Raw genomic sequence first — 13,769 nt, 5'->3', positions numbered from 1 at the left:
TTTTCCACCAGGAGTAGTAGAGGCCATTGAAGAGAGGAGGCCTGACAGTGGATTGCCCTTCCCAGTTCCCAGGTGGTGCACTCATGTTGATCTTTTCCTAAGGTGTTAACCTCTTCAAGGATAACCCGCTCTGATACCAATTGATGTTATAAACGTCAATACCACACAAGAGGGGGGGTTGATTAGTGTGGTACCTAATTTTCGCGTTAGAAGAACCTGGTTCTTCTAAGTGTTCTAACACAGCAGTTTGCGGAATAATAAATGCTGAAAGTAAAGTGCACAGAGATTTTTACGTGGAAAACACCTGGCTCAAAAGGTGAAAAAACCACGACCTACTACTCAGTAGGATTTTTCCAAACTCCACTAAAATCACTGAGCCAAAAACTGCATTTACAAAACTCTTTGTAAACCTAAGGATTAACTCTAATCCCAGTGTAGCACACAGCCTCAACTGTTGCGACACTTTCAAGTTAACTCTAACTTGAATACTCAATATACCTATTACAATTGCTTCTAGATAAAGCTGAAAGGTACAATATGAAAACCTACTACAATTGAACTAAACTTAGAATAAACACAATGATGAAACTGGTTCTTCTATCTTAGTTCATGTAGCTTCAGACGTGCACACTTGTATCTCGCATATGCTGCTTGCAAATCAGACTTGATCTTTTTGCTCTCAAATATGCTTAACTTCTGCTTATGTGCAACTATCTGTAAAAGAGAACAATCGTTATATTTATAGAGTTAGTAATCAGAGTTTGATAAGAACTCGAATTGTGGATCCTTTGACAATTCGAATCCAAGAACAACTCTAACTCCTAATCCATATCCTTGATCCGGATATAATTCTCTTTTCATAAGGAGACTTCAACTCCTTATCCTATATGCAATCTTTTCGATCAATTCAGAAGATATTGTTGTTGATCCTTGAGACTTATCTTCTTCACGCGTATGTCACATGTGTAAGCATATGAACACTGTGTCTCACATGATGGACCTGGTTCATGACTGAGTTTATTTTGTCAATCTTCAAAATTTCATCTGAACTTGGGCCAACAGTTTCAAATAAACTTCTTGATAAAGAAGATGAGCAAATGATCAAAATGATCATAATAAGGAGGCAAGTGATCTAGAAGATCACATGACATAACACTTCATAAAATCTCATGAGAGATTCAGGTACCTGAATATATGAATGAAGAGATCTCTATGTTATGTCTTTATGAAAAATAAAGAGGTTGAAACCGATATAAAATATTTGTCGACGACATCGATAATAACGCTAAATATATATGAGGATCTTAAGTCTGAAGAAACAATTCAAGTAGAATTTGGTTTCATATGAAGACATGTAGTTTTGGACATGTAGTTCAAATACTTAAAAGTATAAAGTCAATGATATGTGCTATCAGTTTTCGATATCTTATTTGTCTAGGATGACATGAAAACTTGATATGTATCTAAAGTCTATTATATGGCTTATATGACTTAAAAATCCCTGAAGGATTTAAATTGCTTAAAGCATATAGAATTCATGGTCATGAAGTACTACATCCTCAGTGCAATTTGTGTACAAATGTATCTTGCTATAACTATAGGCATGATAATATGATACCAAGAGTTTTCACCTCTATGTGAAGATATTGAACTGACGATTCCAACAAGATCATATAAAGACAATTCATCTCTATCAAGAATGATGATTTCAAGGTGCAATATATTCATTCAAGTTAATATGGCTGATTTGTTTATCAAATATCTACCAAAGATCTTTTGAAGATGGTGCACAAGATTGGAATGCAAATGCTTAAGGATGTGAAAGTGATGCTCTCATGAGGGGGAGTTAATACGCGTTGTACTCTTTTTCCCTTACAAGGTTTTGTCCCACTGGGTTTCCTTGCAAGGTTTTTAACGAGGCAACCAAAAGGCGTATTGTTATATATGTGTACTCTTTTTCCTTCTCTAGAATTTTTTTCCCACTGGGTTTTATTTTAGTTAAGGTTTTAACGAGGCACATTATCTGTTGAATAGACATTCAAGGGGGAGTGTTATAAATAGAATTTTATTTATGGTGAATGTCTATATTTAGAGAGATTCTAGGGTTCATTGCTTGGTTGCTAAGTCACCCTCTCCCTATAAATAGAGGATCCTATTCTATTTTAATTCATCCCAAAATTCAATAAGAATTCTCTCTCTCTACTTTTCTCTGCAATATTGTTCTTCTTCTTTTATTATTTTATAGCAAATTCTTAATTTTGATTATTTTTTGGAAAAAAAGTAACAACTTTAGCACCAACAGAATAAAAAATATGTAAGAACTACTAATGCCTTGTATATAAGGCAATATTAGATATTTAGAAGGGCTACAATAAAAGTTTCCATAAAAGAAGAAGTTACATTAGGGTTAGGATGTGCGGCTGCTGAATATGCATTTTTGACAGGAAAACTAACCCTAGAGAAAGAGAAAAATATATTGAAATTTCAACGTAAGGTCTACGCATAACCCATTAGTTACCAAAAAAGAAAATAAGAAGTGGCGGTGCGTTTGTTATATATAGCCATATAGCCTAGCCCTTGAACAATTAAGTCTTGGAGGGAGATGAAGAAGCTTTCATACATTGAAGCTATATCTGAGTGGCGTGGCAGATTCTTGACGGATGATCATCTATATATGAATCTGCCACCCCACTCAGATCTGATTTCAATTTATGATATTATTCCCTATTGATCCATCGTTGTTAACAACGTTACATGTATGTTTTTATGTTCTTTTTTCAATAATTATTTTAAGTCTAGTAGGAAAAAAATAATTAAGGTGATGTAAATCTTAGTCCCTTCGGGGACATCCGATAAAACAACACAAATCTTGATTATGATGTTCATAGTTTAATTATTGTAGAAAGAAGGGCCATCATAATGAGTTAAAGAATACTTAAGTTTCTGTGTCATTCGAATCAAATCTAGGTTTCATACTTTCATTGAACATATTGTTGATGGTGCTGTTATTCTCTGGACAACTCCTCTTTAACTCTTCAAGAAAGTCAGATGGAATTGTTAGATCATGCAAACCTGTCTCCATAAAGTTACTGAGCCTTGGCCGAATGAATTCACAACCAATCTTCCCAATGTTATGTCCTCCTTCAGGTGTAAGAAAAAAAGAACAAAGAATTTCAATAAATGCATGTATATTGCAAAAATAAGGGGCAGTGTATGAAGACTAAAGTAATGGGATCAGAAAGATTACCAAGGAGTGCCACTGTTTCCCTCTCATCAAATCCTCTAAGGGAAAATAGCCTAAGAGTTTCGCTGATATTCCCATTTGGTCGTGGAATTTCAGCCATGGCTACATCAAAAAGTGACTCCTTACTATCCCTTCTTCCCGTTAACACGGGATAATATGGTCCACCAGCCTAAGATGTAGGAAAACACCACATGATAAGAAAAGACTGCAGAATGTCCAAATTAAAAAAATTAAAAAAAAAAAAAAAAAAAATTGAAGACCAATGATCCTAATTTCAGGTTTCTATCAAACTCAAGCTTGAAAACATCAATGATCAAATTGATATCTTAAAGAGAATTTGATGAGCCTTTCTGCCTTAAATATTTGATGACTTTGTTTAGACTTTGCTATTTTTGGCTTCTGCTTCATGCTTCAATGAATCTTTCCAGTGTTGAACTTGTACAAAATAGCAAACTGTGTTTGGTTTCCTTGTGTAGGTTTTAAACTTATTGGCTCTGTCTAAATTTATGGCCAATGACTCTGAAAAAGTCAGCTATTTTCCAGCGCATAAAAGCAGTTCTGATCTAAAGTGCTTAAGCATTTGATGTCAATGCTGTCTTCTCTTTATGTTTTTATCAAACTGATAGTTCAACCGTCTCATTCTTAAAATATCCAAGAGTATCTACTGCTATATGGGAACTTATATAACTCATATTGTGCTTAAGCACTCACCTCGAACTAATATCGTTTCAGTGTATCAATTCTTGGGCTATATTAAATGAACTAGCTTAAAGTTATAAAAACAACTACCTGATCAATTCATCGCGACCAGCTCACACACTTGCGAAATAACCTTTTGAATTTCTAGCATGGACTTTCTTCTAACGACTCGTTCCTCACCACCTCAATAAGATCCTAAATAGACTTTCTTCCAATAGAAATGGTTCCACTAAGAATTCCCTTTCTCACACCCACAGTCACTTGATCATCTGAATCATTATAACTATCTTCCACGAATGTCCTAAATTCTTATCAGTCTGATCAGCGCCTTGTTAAGATTGCAACTGAAAAAACTATATATGCAATCCATAAAGTGAAAAGAAGGAAGTACTTCTCTAGCTAGTAAGTGATCACTTCAATATACTATTCTGTATGAGATTGTTTTATCTTTTCTAGGAGGTGGTGAAGTGGGTTATAGTTATTTGGCTAAATCATATCAATACATTCTTGTGAGAAATTCAGTAAAATAGACAGTTGAGAGTAGCATAGCGTTAGAGTCACCGTTCCCACAGTTCCCAGAAAAAAATATATAAAAAAATAAATAAATAAAAAGAGCCAGAGATTATCATTATCAGAACCGCACTGTTAACAAATAATACCACTAGAAGGTATCAGAAGTTTTTGCTATGTAATAGCAACATCTGAATATGCACAGCAAGATCATTTAACGATATTCATTTGAGAAACTTCAGGTAGTTACTATAGGAAACAAAGAATTAGGCTAGACTCATACCAGAACGACACCATCTCTTGTTGCAAGGACAAGGATATCAGAACAAGAGACCACCCCAGAGCATGCCTCCTCAATTTCATCCTTTATCATGTCGATGAAATTGAAGCCTTTCAGCGTCCGATTTGGGATTGCCTCACGTTCAACAGTCTCATTCTTACTACTGTCAGCAAGCAAAACAGATGCATCACAGCCCTGGAATGAACAGAACAAGAAATTTTCATAAATATAAGAACTTAGAAAGAAAAAACAAAGAAATTATATCGAACCTTGACTACCTTCACAGGTGACATTAGTAGTTGTCAGAGTGTTAGAGTGGCTATTAGGATTTAAGCGTAAAAACTTCATCGACATTATACATCTCCAACTTTTCCTTTAAAGCAAAGGGAATACTGAACTCAGTAAGCAAGGAGAGCAGAGTGGTAAGGCTGAAAAATATATAGTTAGAATAAGAGGAGTGTGCATTTGAAACTCAAAGAGCAACTGACCGTGGAAACCAACTGCATGTAAATCAAACAACTAAGACGAGGCACAAATATACATGAGAACATACTAAGAATGACAAGTGCACGGCACACAAATTAAGATCAAAAAGCAAATTAAAAAGAAAAAAAATCGACAAATACATTTGAGGAAATACAAAGGCTATTGCTCACATCAGGAACTACAGGGCTGGCCACGGAAGAACAAATTGTGCACACACGGGGATAAGTAGAAATAAAGCCACAATATGTTTTCTGAAAATGACAACAGTAACTGACTCAGTTGGAGCAGTTAAGATCCTTGATTTCGAAAAGACTAACCCAAGGCACGAGAACAAATAAATACATATGAAGAATTAAAACCAGCATCATATTAAGACTTGCTTCTCCACATAATTAAAGAATCCCTAAGCCCATCCCCAATTCCTAAGTCCTTTCTCAAAAAGAAGAAAAAGTAAACCTAGTGCTAGAACCCACAGAACACTCGATTAGAATCAATGCACAAAAAGAAAAACACACATCAAGAATTGGAATATTGCAACAAAGTAACAAAATGTGGAGCACAAAGAAATTACAGACTAAGAAAAAAATGAAAGAAGAAAATGAAGAGTAAATGGGAGAGGAGGTTACGGTACCCCAATGAAACAATCATGGAAGAGTAGGCGCAAGAGTTGGGCGGGTGCGCTGTGTTGCATCAGCACTATCCTCTGCATCGTAGACCACACCATTTCCTCCACATCCCTTTCGCATTGTCCTTCATAATAATTATATCTGAGCGGCGTTGCAGCTAAAGCGTCAGTTTCTGGCATATTGCTTTGGGCCATTACTGTTGTCGCTAGGAACGCAACCGTAACCGCCATGAAAACCCAGTTCTTGCTCATCATTTTGAATTTTGAGTGAAAAATGTAGCCAGAGTTTGGAGTATCTTACCTTCTAATTGTACCTCTATATATATATATATATATATATACTAGTTACTGTATGTCGAGTTAAGTAATAGTATACGATTTTATTAATTAATAAACATATTTTAAAAAACTGATTTGAGTAAGTAATTATACATGAATAAGGTGCATGCAAGTTTTGATGAATTATCAAGAACTGCATCATTTTACTTTGGAAGTGTTTAATCTTTGTATCCGTCAATTTAACCCAATTTATATGCAATATATTTTTTGCATCTATTCATCTATATGATGTGCAATCCAAGGCAAGAGCTTCGTGCCTTTTTATAACCTGACATATTGTAACGACCCGGCCGGTCGTTTTAAGAATTTACGCCCCGATCCCCTATTAACTGCATTCCCCGTGTTTGTTTCTGCTGTTGTGAGTTGCCGGGAGGGTTTATTTGGAGTTTCGGAGAGTTTTGGGACACTTAGTCCCCTATATGAGAGATAAGTTTTAGAATTTGGACCGTAGTCGGAACAGTGTGAAGACGGCCGCAGAATAGAATTCCGTTGGTTCCGTTAGCTCCGTTGGGTGATTTCAAGTTTAGGAGCGTGTTCATATTGTGTTTTGGAGGTCCGTAGCTTATTTAGGCTTGAAATGCCGAAAGTTGAATTTTTGAAGTTTCCGGTACGATAGTGAGATCTTGATCTAAGAGTCGGAATAAAATTTCGGAAGTTGGAGTAGCTCCATAGTGTCGAATGTGACGTGTGTGCAAAATTTCAGGTCATTTGGACGAGGTTTGATAGACTTTTTGATTGAAAGCGTAATTCGGAAGTTTTTGGAATTCTTAGGCTTGAATTCGATGATGATTCGATGTTTCGATGTTGTTTTAGGTGTTTTAAGGATCGATATAAGTTTGGATAGTGGCATATGACTTGTTCGTGCTTTTGGTTGAGGTCCCGGGGGCCTCGGGATGATTTCGGTTGGTTAACGGAAGAGTTAGGAATTTGGTTTGGCAGCTAAAGCTTTTCCATTTGCTGTCACAACCGCATCTGCGGCTAGGGGACCGCAGGTGCGGACTCGCAGAAGCGAGCATGGAGCCGCAGATGCGGCCACAAGCGAAGGCAGCAAAGTTCGTAGAAGCGGAAGCGTTACCGCACCTGCGGGACCGCGGATGCGGAATCTGGGTCGCAGGTGTGGAGATGGAGATTTTAGTGAAAACCGCAGAAGCGGTAGCGCAGAAGCGGTTGTTCGACCGCAGGTGAGGATTTACTGGGCAAAAAATAAGAATTTCGAGGGTTTAGTTTCAAAAGTTAGAAAATTAATTTGGAGCTCGGGAGAGGACGATTTTGGGAGATTTTTGAAGAGGAAATCAGTGGGTAACGATTCCTAATCGCTTTCTAGTTATATTCCTATAATCTTATCTTAGTTTTTTCATTTAATTTCGGATTTGAGATGAAAATTGGGAAAAAAATTGGAGAAAGTTCTTAGACCTAAATTTTGAGTTTTGATTGGGAATTTGACAATGGATTTGGATTATTTTGGTATGGTTAGACTAGTGAGAGTATGAGGATTTTGAAAATGTAAATTTTACCCGATTCCGAGACGTGGGCCCGGATGGCGTTTTGGTCATTTTCCTAATTTCGCGTATTAGCTTAGAATTTATTTGTAGAATCAGTTACTTGAAGTGTTATTTACATTATGCAATTGAATTGAATAGATTCAAGCCATTTGGAGTCAAGTACTCGTGGCAAGGATGTGGTTTCGGGTTGATTTTTGAGTCGGTTCGAGGTAAGTGGCTTGTCTAACCTTGTCTGGGGGAAACTCCCCTTAGGATTTGGTATTATTGATATTTGAAATGCCTTGTACGTGAGGTGACGAGTGCGTATTTGTGCTAATTGTTAAAAAATTCAGTTTTCATTAAGTACTTAGAATTGTGTTTCTTTTTCCTGGTTATACTACTTGCAATTTAAGCCTGTTGTTAGCTTAGGGAAGCATGTCTAATTGACTTAATTGCTTATTTGCTCAACTGCCTTATTTGAATTATGTGCAGCATGCTAGGTTAGAAACCTTGGTGTGAAATTTGATTGAATTGAGTATTCTTCTTGTTGCTGCTGTGTATTTACTTTGGGACGACGGGACGGTATCCCGGGAGCCCCCTCCCAGTATGTTTACTTTGGGACTACGGATTTGTATTCCGGGAGATCCCCCTGCACTTTTACATTGGAACTACGGGACTGCACCCGGTAGATTCCCCCAATATTGAGTATTTACATTTAGGACTACGGATCGGGAATCCGGTAGATCCCCGCGCACTATGAGTTGGACTACGGGACAGTATCCCGGTAGATCCGCTAGATATTTATATTTCGGACTACAGGACGGTATCCTGGGAGATCCCCGTTTGTTATCTCTGTGTGAGCTGTATTCCTTTCCGTGATTATTCTGTCTCTGTTATAGCTGTTGTTGTTCTTTCTATCCTGTGTTACTTATTACTGTGCACTTAACTATACTGTCTTATTCTATACTGTTATACCTTGTATTTCATTTAACCTCAGTAGGGCCCTGACTTTCCTCGTCACTACCCGACCGAGGTTAGGCTTGGCACTTACTAAGTACCGCTGTGGTGTACTCATGCCCTTCCTGCGCATGTTTTTCATGTGCAGATCCAGGTACTTCCACTCAATCTTATCACGCTTGAGGCGAGGCGCTTTGTAGAGACTCCGAGGTATATCTGCCACGTCCGCAGACCGAAGAGTCCCTTTCTATTCTTAGCACTAGTGTAGCCCTTTTCTGTATTTTTCCCTTGTTGGTAGACATTTCTGGAGTTAGAGCTTATTATGAAATCTTTTAGCTTGTGATTCATGGGGTTCCCAGATTTTTGGAGTGTTAGATTGAGATTCTTGTACTGTTATATGCCAGGCGGCATCTGAACACTATTTAACTTTATTATCTCGGTTTTTAATTACTTTCTTTTCCGTAATTGTTTCTTTTTCCGCAATTGTTAGGCTTACCTAGTTGTAGAGACTAGGTGCCGTCGCGACAGTTCTCGAAGGACGAACTGGGATCGTGACACATATCAAATTGAAAGTAAAACAATCTCAACGGATGCGAATGATTAATTGCACCCTTATAGAAAAAACATCTAGAGGGAGTAAAAGACAACCGCTTATAATAGGGTACTTATGAAATTTTAAAAATACCTAAATTATTAAAACAAAGATTTCAGAAAATAATTGTACATCATACAATAAAGTATAAGTTCTTGTGATTGACCAATACATATTTTAGGAACTTCTCGCGAATATCGGAATGGTTTAATTTATTCTCCTAACCAATTCTTCTTTCGGAGAACGGGTCATAGAAGACTAATTATATAACATATTCTTATCTTGAATTAATAAATTACGAAAATTAGTTCAAGCACAGAATTGACGCTATTACTTCTCTGAATATCATAAAGTCGATCCTGAGGGATGTACCGGCAACCATATACAATAAGAAGTAACCTTGTGCGTGCTTCAAGTTCTTCAAAATAATATTAGACACCGGGGACGAACTTAGGATTCTTAGAGGATAGGTTCACCACTAATTTGATAGTATAAAAAAAAGGGATTTTTTCATTCCTATACACTATTGGAAACTTTATTGCCCTAAATGTTCATGTTTACTAAATTACCCTACCTACACAAGTTTTGTTTACAAAATATATATATTCCACCTTAAAAGGTTTCCAATCCATTATTAGTGCCTTCAATTAAGGGATTTAGTTACACCATTTACCTTCTTTTTTTTTTCTCTTCTTCTCTTTTAATATCTTCATTAGTAATAGAAATTATATTGTCACTCGTTCATCTTATGACTAGCTATTCACACTAGCTGTGAATTTGCACTAACTCATACAATTTGATATCACTTGGTTAGCCAATGTTAGTTTTAGTTGAAATCTCTGGACTATTTTAGACCGATATTATTTTTATTTCTTAGTTTTATTTTCAACGTTTTTTCTTCTTCTAGTTTACACCAAAATTATTCCTTTAGTTTTACTTTTCTTTTTTTTAAACTTTCTTTCCTTCTTGTTTACGGGGCAGCGTGTAGGTTTATTTTTCACACACAAAATAACTATAACAACCATGATTCTAAGAAAGGTAATTTCTATATATCTTAAAATATGATACCAATAAAAATATTTTTTTTATTACAATAATTTGTCTGTTATACTTAGGGTCTATCTATTGTTAATAATAAAGAAATTAATTAGTTCCTAAATAAAATGTGAGATTATTTTATTTAGTNGTTATAATGACAAGTGTCATAATTTCTATTAACAATATAATTATACTAAATATTGGATAATATAATAAATAAAAATACATAACAAAAAAATTATTTGATGACAATATAAGTCTCTTTAATTTAATGGAGATTTTATTTATTAAAATTTAGACAATATCTATTCTATTTATATAGAGTAGGATAATCAAATAATTGTGATATGTAACATCGAAAAATTAACAAAGTAACAAATATTTTTTTAATATTGACCGCGCATCGCGCGGGTACGACTACTAGTAAGCATTAAAGGAGGACGAACCTGTCCAACAAAAGCGAAAAATAACACAAATAGAGATTTAAAATGTAAAATAGTTAAAAACATTTACACTCCTCAACTAAAAATCAAAATTTTCCTCCAACTTTGAAAATGAAACATTCTTCCTTCATATGCAATATCGAATCCATTTTATCGTTGACATTTCCAGTGCCTCTCTTTATGTAATATATTTGAATGATTTTTTATTCTTTTTACTTGGACGGCTTATCTATATTTAAATTAAATTATATTTTAATATAATAATTTTAGTTCATTAAGAATATATATGGTATAATTCTTTCATGTTTGTAACAAAATCTACTGTTATTTTTCATGATTATTATTTTAAGTATGTTCTTAAGTCTCACCTTCTCTTATTCTCTACTGTGATTATCATTTTCTGAGTTATGATTATCATTAATAAAATACTATCTAAATTAAATATAAAATTTATTGAAAGTATAAATAGATAATCTTTTAATATTATTAGGTTATAAAAATAATAATTTTTTATAGATATTCCAACAAAGATTCTGAGAAATCAAAATAAGACATCTGACTGTTATCGTGGGTAGGGGTGTCAATGGCCGGTTCGGCCGGTTATTTTATAAAATTTGTACCATATCGGTTATTCTATTATGTATAACCAAAATTAGACTTTTCGAAACCGTCCCAATCATGTCGGTTTCACTTCGGTATCGGTACGGTTCGGTTAATTTTCAGTATTTTTTTAAATGTTATGTAAAATTCACCAGTAAAAGTAGAATGCAATAACATACATTCTTTTATAGGACTTAACAAACTCTCTAGTTATTTTTACTGTTTAAAGGGTGATGAATTAAAAAAAAAACATGAAAGATGGCTAGAGTATAGATACACAACTATTCGACAGCAAAGTAAAAGAAACCAAGTAAAAGCAAAGAACATATAAATCACACGAGTGGAAAGATATTAACCAAGCTGGGACTCAAAAATAAAGCCTATATTAAATATTCAAAAAGATAAATCTAATTATATGAAAGGAAACATATTCAATACATTGTAGGTCCCTGTTCAAAATCGCTAGAATACTTTGTGTCTTGCTAATAAAGATATTTGAAATAACTTAGTTTAAGTATAAGTTGCATAATAGATTTTATGAATTAGTATCTTGAGTTTAATTATTTATTGGCTTGTAACAATTTTCATAATTCCAAGGCCCAATGAAAAATTTAGTGCTTTATTAGTTTTAAACATGGGATTTTTTTATTCCTATACACTATTGGAAACTTTATTACCCTAAATGTTCATGTTTACTAAATTACCCTACCTACACAAGTTTTGTTTACAAAATATATACATTCCATCTTAAAGGCGCTCCCAATCCATTATTAGTGCCTTCAATTAAGGGATTTAGTTACACCCTTTACCATTTTTTTTTCTCTTCTTCTCTTTTAATATCTTCATTAGTAATAGAAATTATATTGTCACTCATTCATCTTATGACTAGCTATTCACACTAACTGTGAATTTGCACTAACTCATACAATTTGATATCACTTGGTTAGCCAATGTTAGTTTTAGTTGAAATCTCTAGACTATTTTAGACCGAATTATTCTTATTTCTTAGTTTTATTTTCAACGTTTTTTCTTCTTATAGTTTACACCAAAATTATTCCTTAGTTTTACTTTTTTTTTTTTACTTTCTTTCCTTCTTATTTACGGGGGAACGTGTAGGTTTATTTTTCGCACACAAAATAACTATAACAATCATGATTCTAAGAAAGGTAATTTCTATATATCTTAAAATATGATACCAATAAAAATATTTCTTTTATTACAATTTTGTCTGTTATACTTCGGGTCTATCTATTGTTAATAATAAAGAAGTTAATTAGTTCCTAAATAAATGTGAGATTATTTTATTTAGTGTATGGTTGGATTTTACGGTTTCATGATATCACATTGTATACATATTCAGTGATGAAAATTCAAATAACAATTTGAATTTTTTATCCTAAAGCTACACACAAGAGGAAATGTATACAGAAGAACATCATCTATTTTCATCTTTTTACAGCACAACTATAAATACCAAAGGATTTGGGAATTTCCTAAACTTAAACAAAAATCAATCCCGTCACTGTTAACAAAATTTTGACATGGGTCCATTATTTTAAAGACTTTCCTCCACGGGATAAATTTTGAGCAAAACGAATGACATTGAATCTGGGATTAGAGGAAAAATCTGTATATACAAAATCTAAAATTAAAGAGTACGTACTATTCTGTTTGCTTACAAGCTGAGCATATTTTTAGGATTCAAACGAACTAATCTACAACTTATCTACAACTTTTATACATTATTTCTACACAGTTAAATACAACTACAATATCATACAACTTAAAATACAATTATTATACAAGTTTTATACAATATATCTTGTGTATATTTTGTATCTGATTTATACATAGTAAAAATAAATTTCATACAACTAATTATATATTATACAACTTATCTACAATTTTCATACATTATTTTTACTCAGTTATATACAACTACAATAACATACAACTTAAATATAATTTTTATACAATGTTGTTCAACTTTCATACAATAGTTAAATAAATAAAAGAAAAATATATAAACAACAGAATATAATTTTTCTATAATTTTACTACAATTTCGTAAATATAATGTATATCATGTCTTCTTCTTCTTCTTCTTCTTTGAGCTTCGATGTAACGACCCGGCCGGTCGTTTTAAGAATTAACGCCCCGATCCCCAGAACAATTGACCGCAGAAGCGTTATCGCAGATGCAAAAATTGAGCCGCAGATGCGACTTTGCTGGGCAGAAAAATCAGAATTCGAGGGTTTAGTTTCAAAAAGTTAGAAATTGATTTGGAGATCGGGAGAGGGCAATTTTGGGAGGAGTCTGAAGAGGAAATCATTGGGTAACAATTCTTTAACCCTTTCTAGTTGTATCCATTAATCTATTGTTAGTTTTGTCATTTAATTTCGAGTTGGAGATGAAAATTGGGGAAAAATTAGAAGAAGGTTCTTAGACCTAGAATTCGAGTTTTGACTGGGTATT

The 13,769-nt window shown here is 34.0% G+C and overlaps 1 protein-coding gene across 1 annotated transcript; it reads right to left on the bottom strand.

Annotated features, from left to right (window-relative positions):
- Positions 1-2,853: 2,853 nt before the first annotated feature.
- LOC109240462 (putative Peroxidase 48) lies at positions 2,854-6,137 on the bottom strand. Its single transcript, XM_019407113.1, has 4 exons — positions 5,851-6,137; positions 4,737-4,928; positions 3,248-3,413; positions 2,854-3,141 (listed from the first exon to the last, which is right to left on the bottom strand). The coding sequence occupies exons 1-4, from the start codon at positions 6,097-6,099 to the stop codon at positions 2,936-2,938; spliced, it is 813 nt and encodes a 270-aa protein (XP_019262658.1). The 5' UTR covers positions 6,100-6,137; the 3' UTR covers positions 2,854-2,935.
- Positions 6,138-13,769: the final 7,632 nt, after the last annotated feature.

This window comes from Nicotiana attenuata, unplaced genomic scaffold, assembly GCF_001879085.1.
Source record: "Nicotiana attenuata strain UT unplaced genomic scaffold, NIATTr2, whole genome shotgun sequence".
Classification (NCBI taxonomy): domain Eukaryota; kingdom Viridiplantae; phylum Streptophyta; class Magnoliopsida; order Solanales; family Solanaceae; genus Nicotiana; species Nicotiana attenuata.
The sequence above is the reverse complement of the archived record's forward strand: the minus strand, read 5'-3'. Positions and strand labels throughout refer to the sequence as shown.

What these genes read in the sequence shown, in the direction of transcription:
- LOC109240462 (XM_019407113.1), bottom strand. Translation starts at nt 6,099, where the DNA reads ATGATGAGCAAGAACTGGGTTTTCATGGCGGTTACGGTTGCGTTCCTA. An exon ending in CAAGAGATGGTGTCGTTCTG is followed by an intron (nt 3,414 to 4,736) that starts GTATGAGTCTAG and finishes CCTACATCTTAG; the next exon opens with GCTGGTGGACCATATTATCC. An exon ending in GGAAACAGTGGCACTCCTTG is followed by an intron (nt 3,142 to 3,247) that starts GTAATCTTTCTG and finishes TTACACCTGAAG; the next exon opens with GAGGACATAACATTGGGAAG.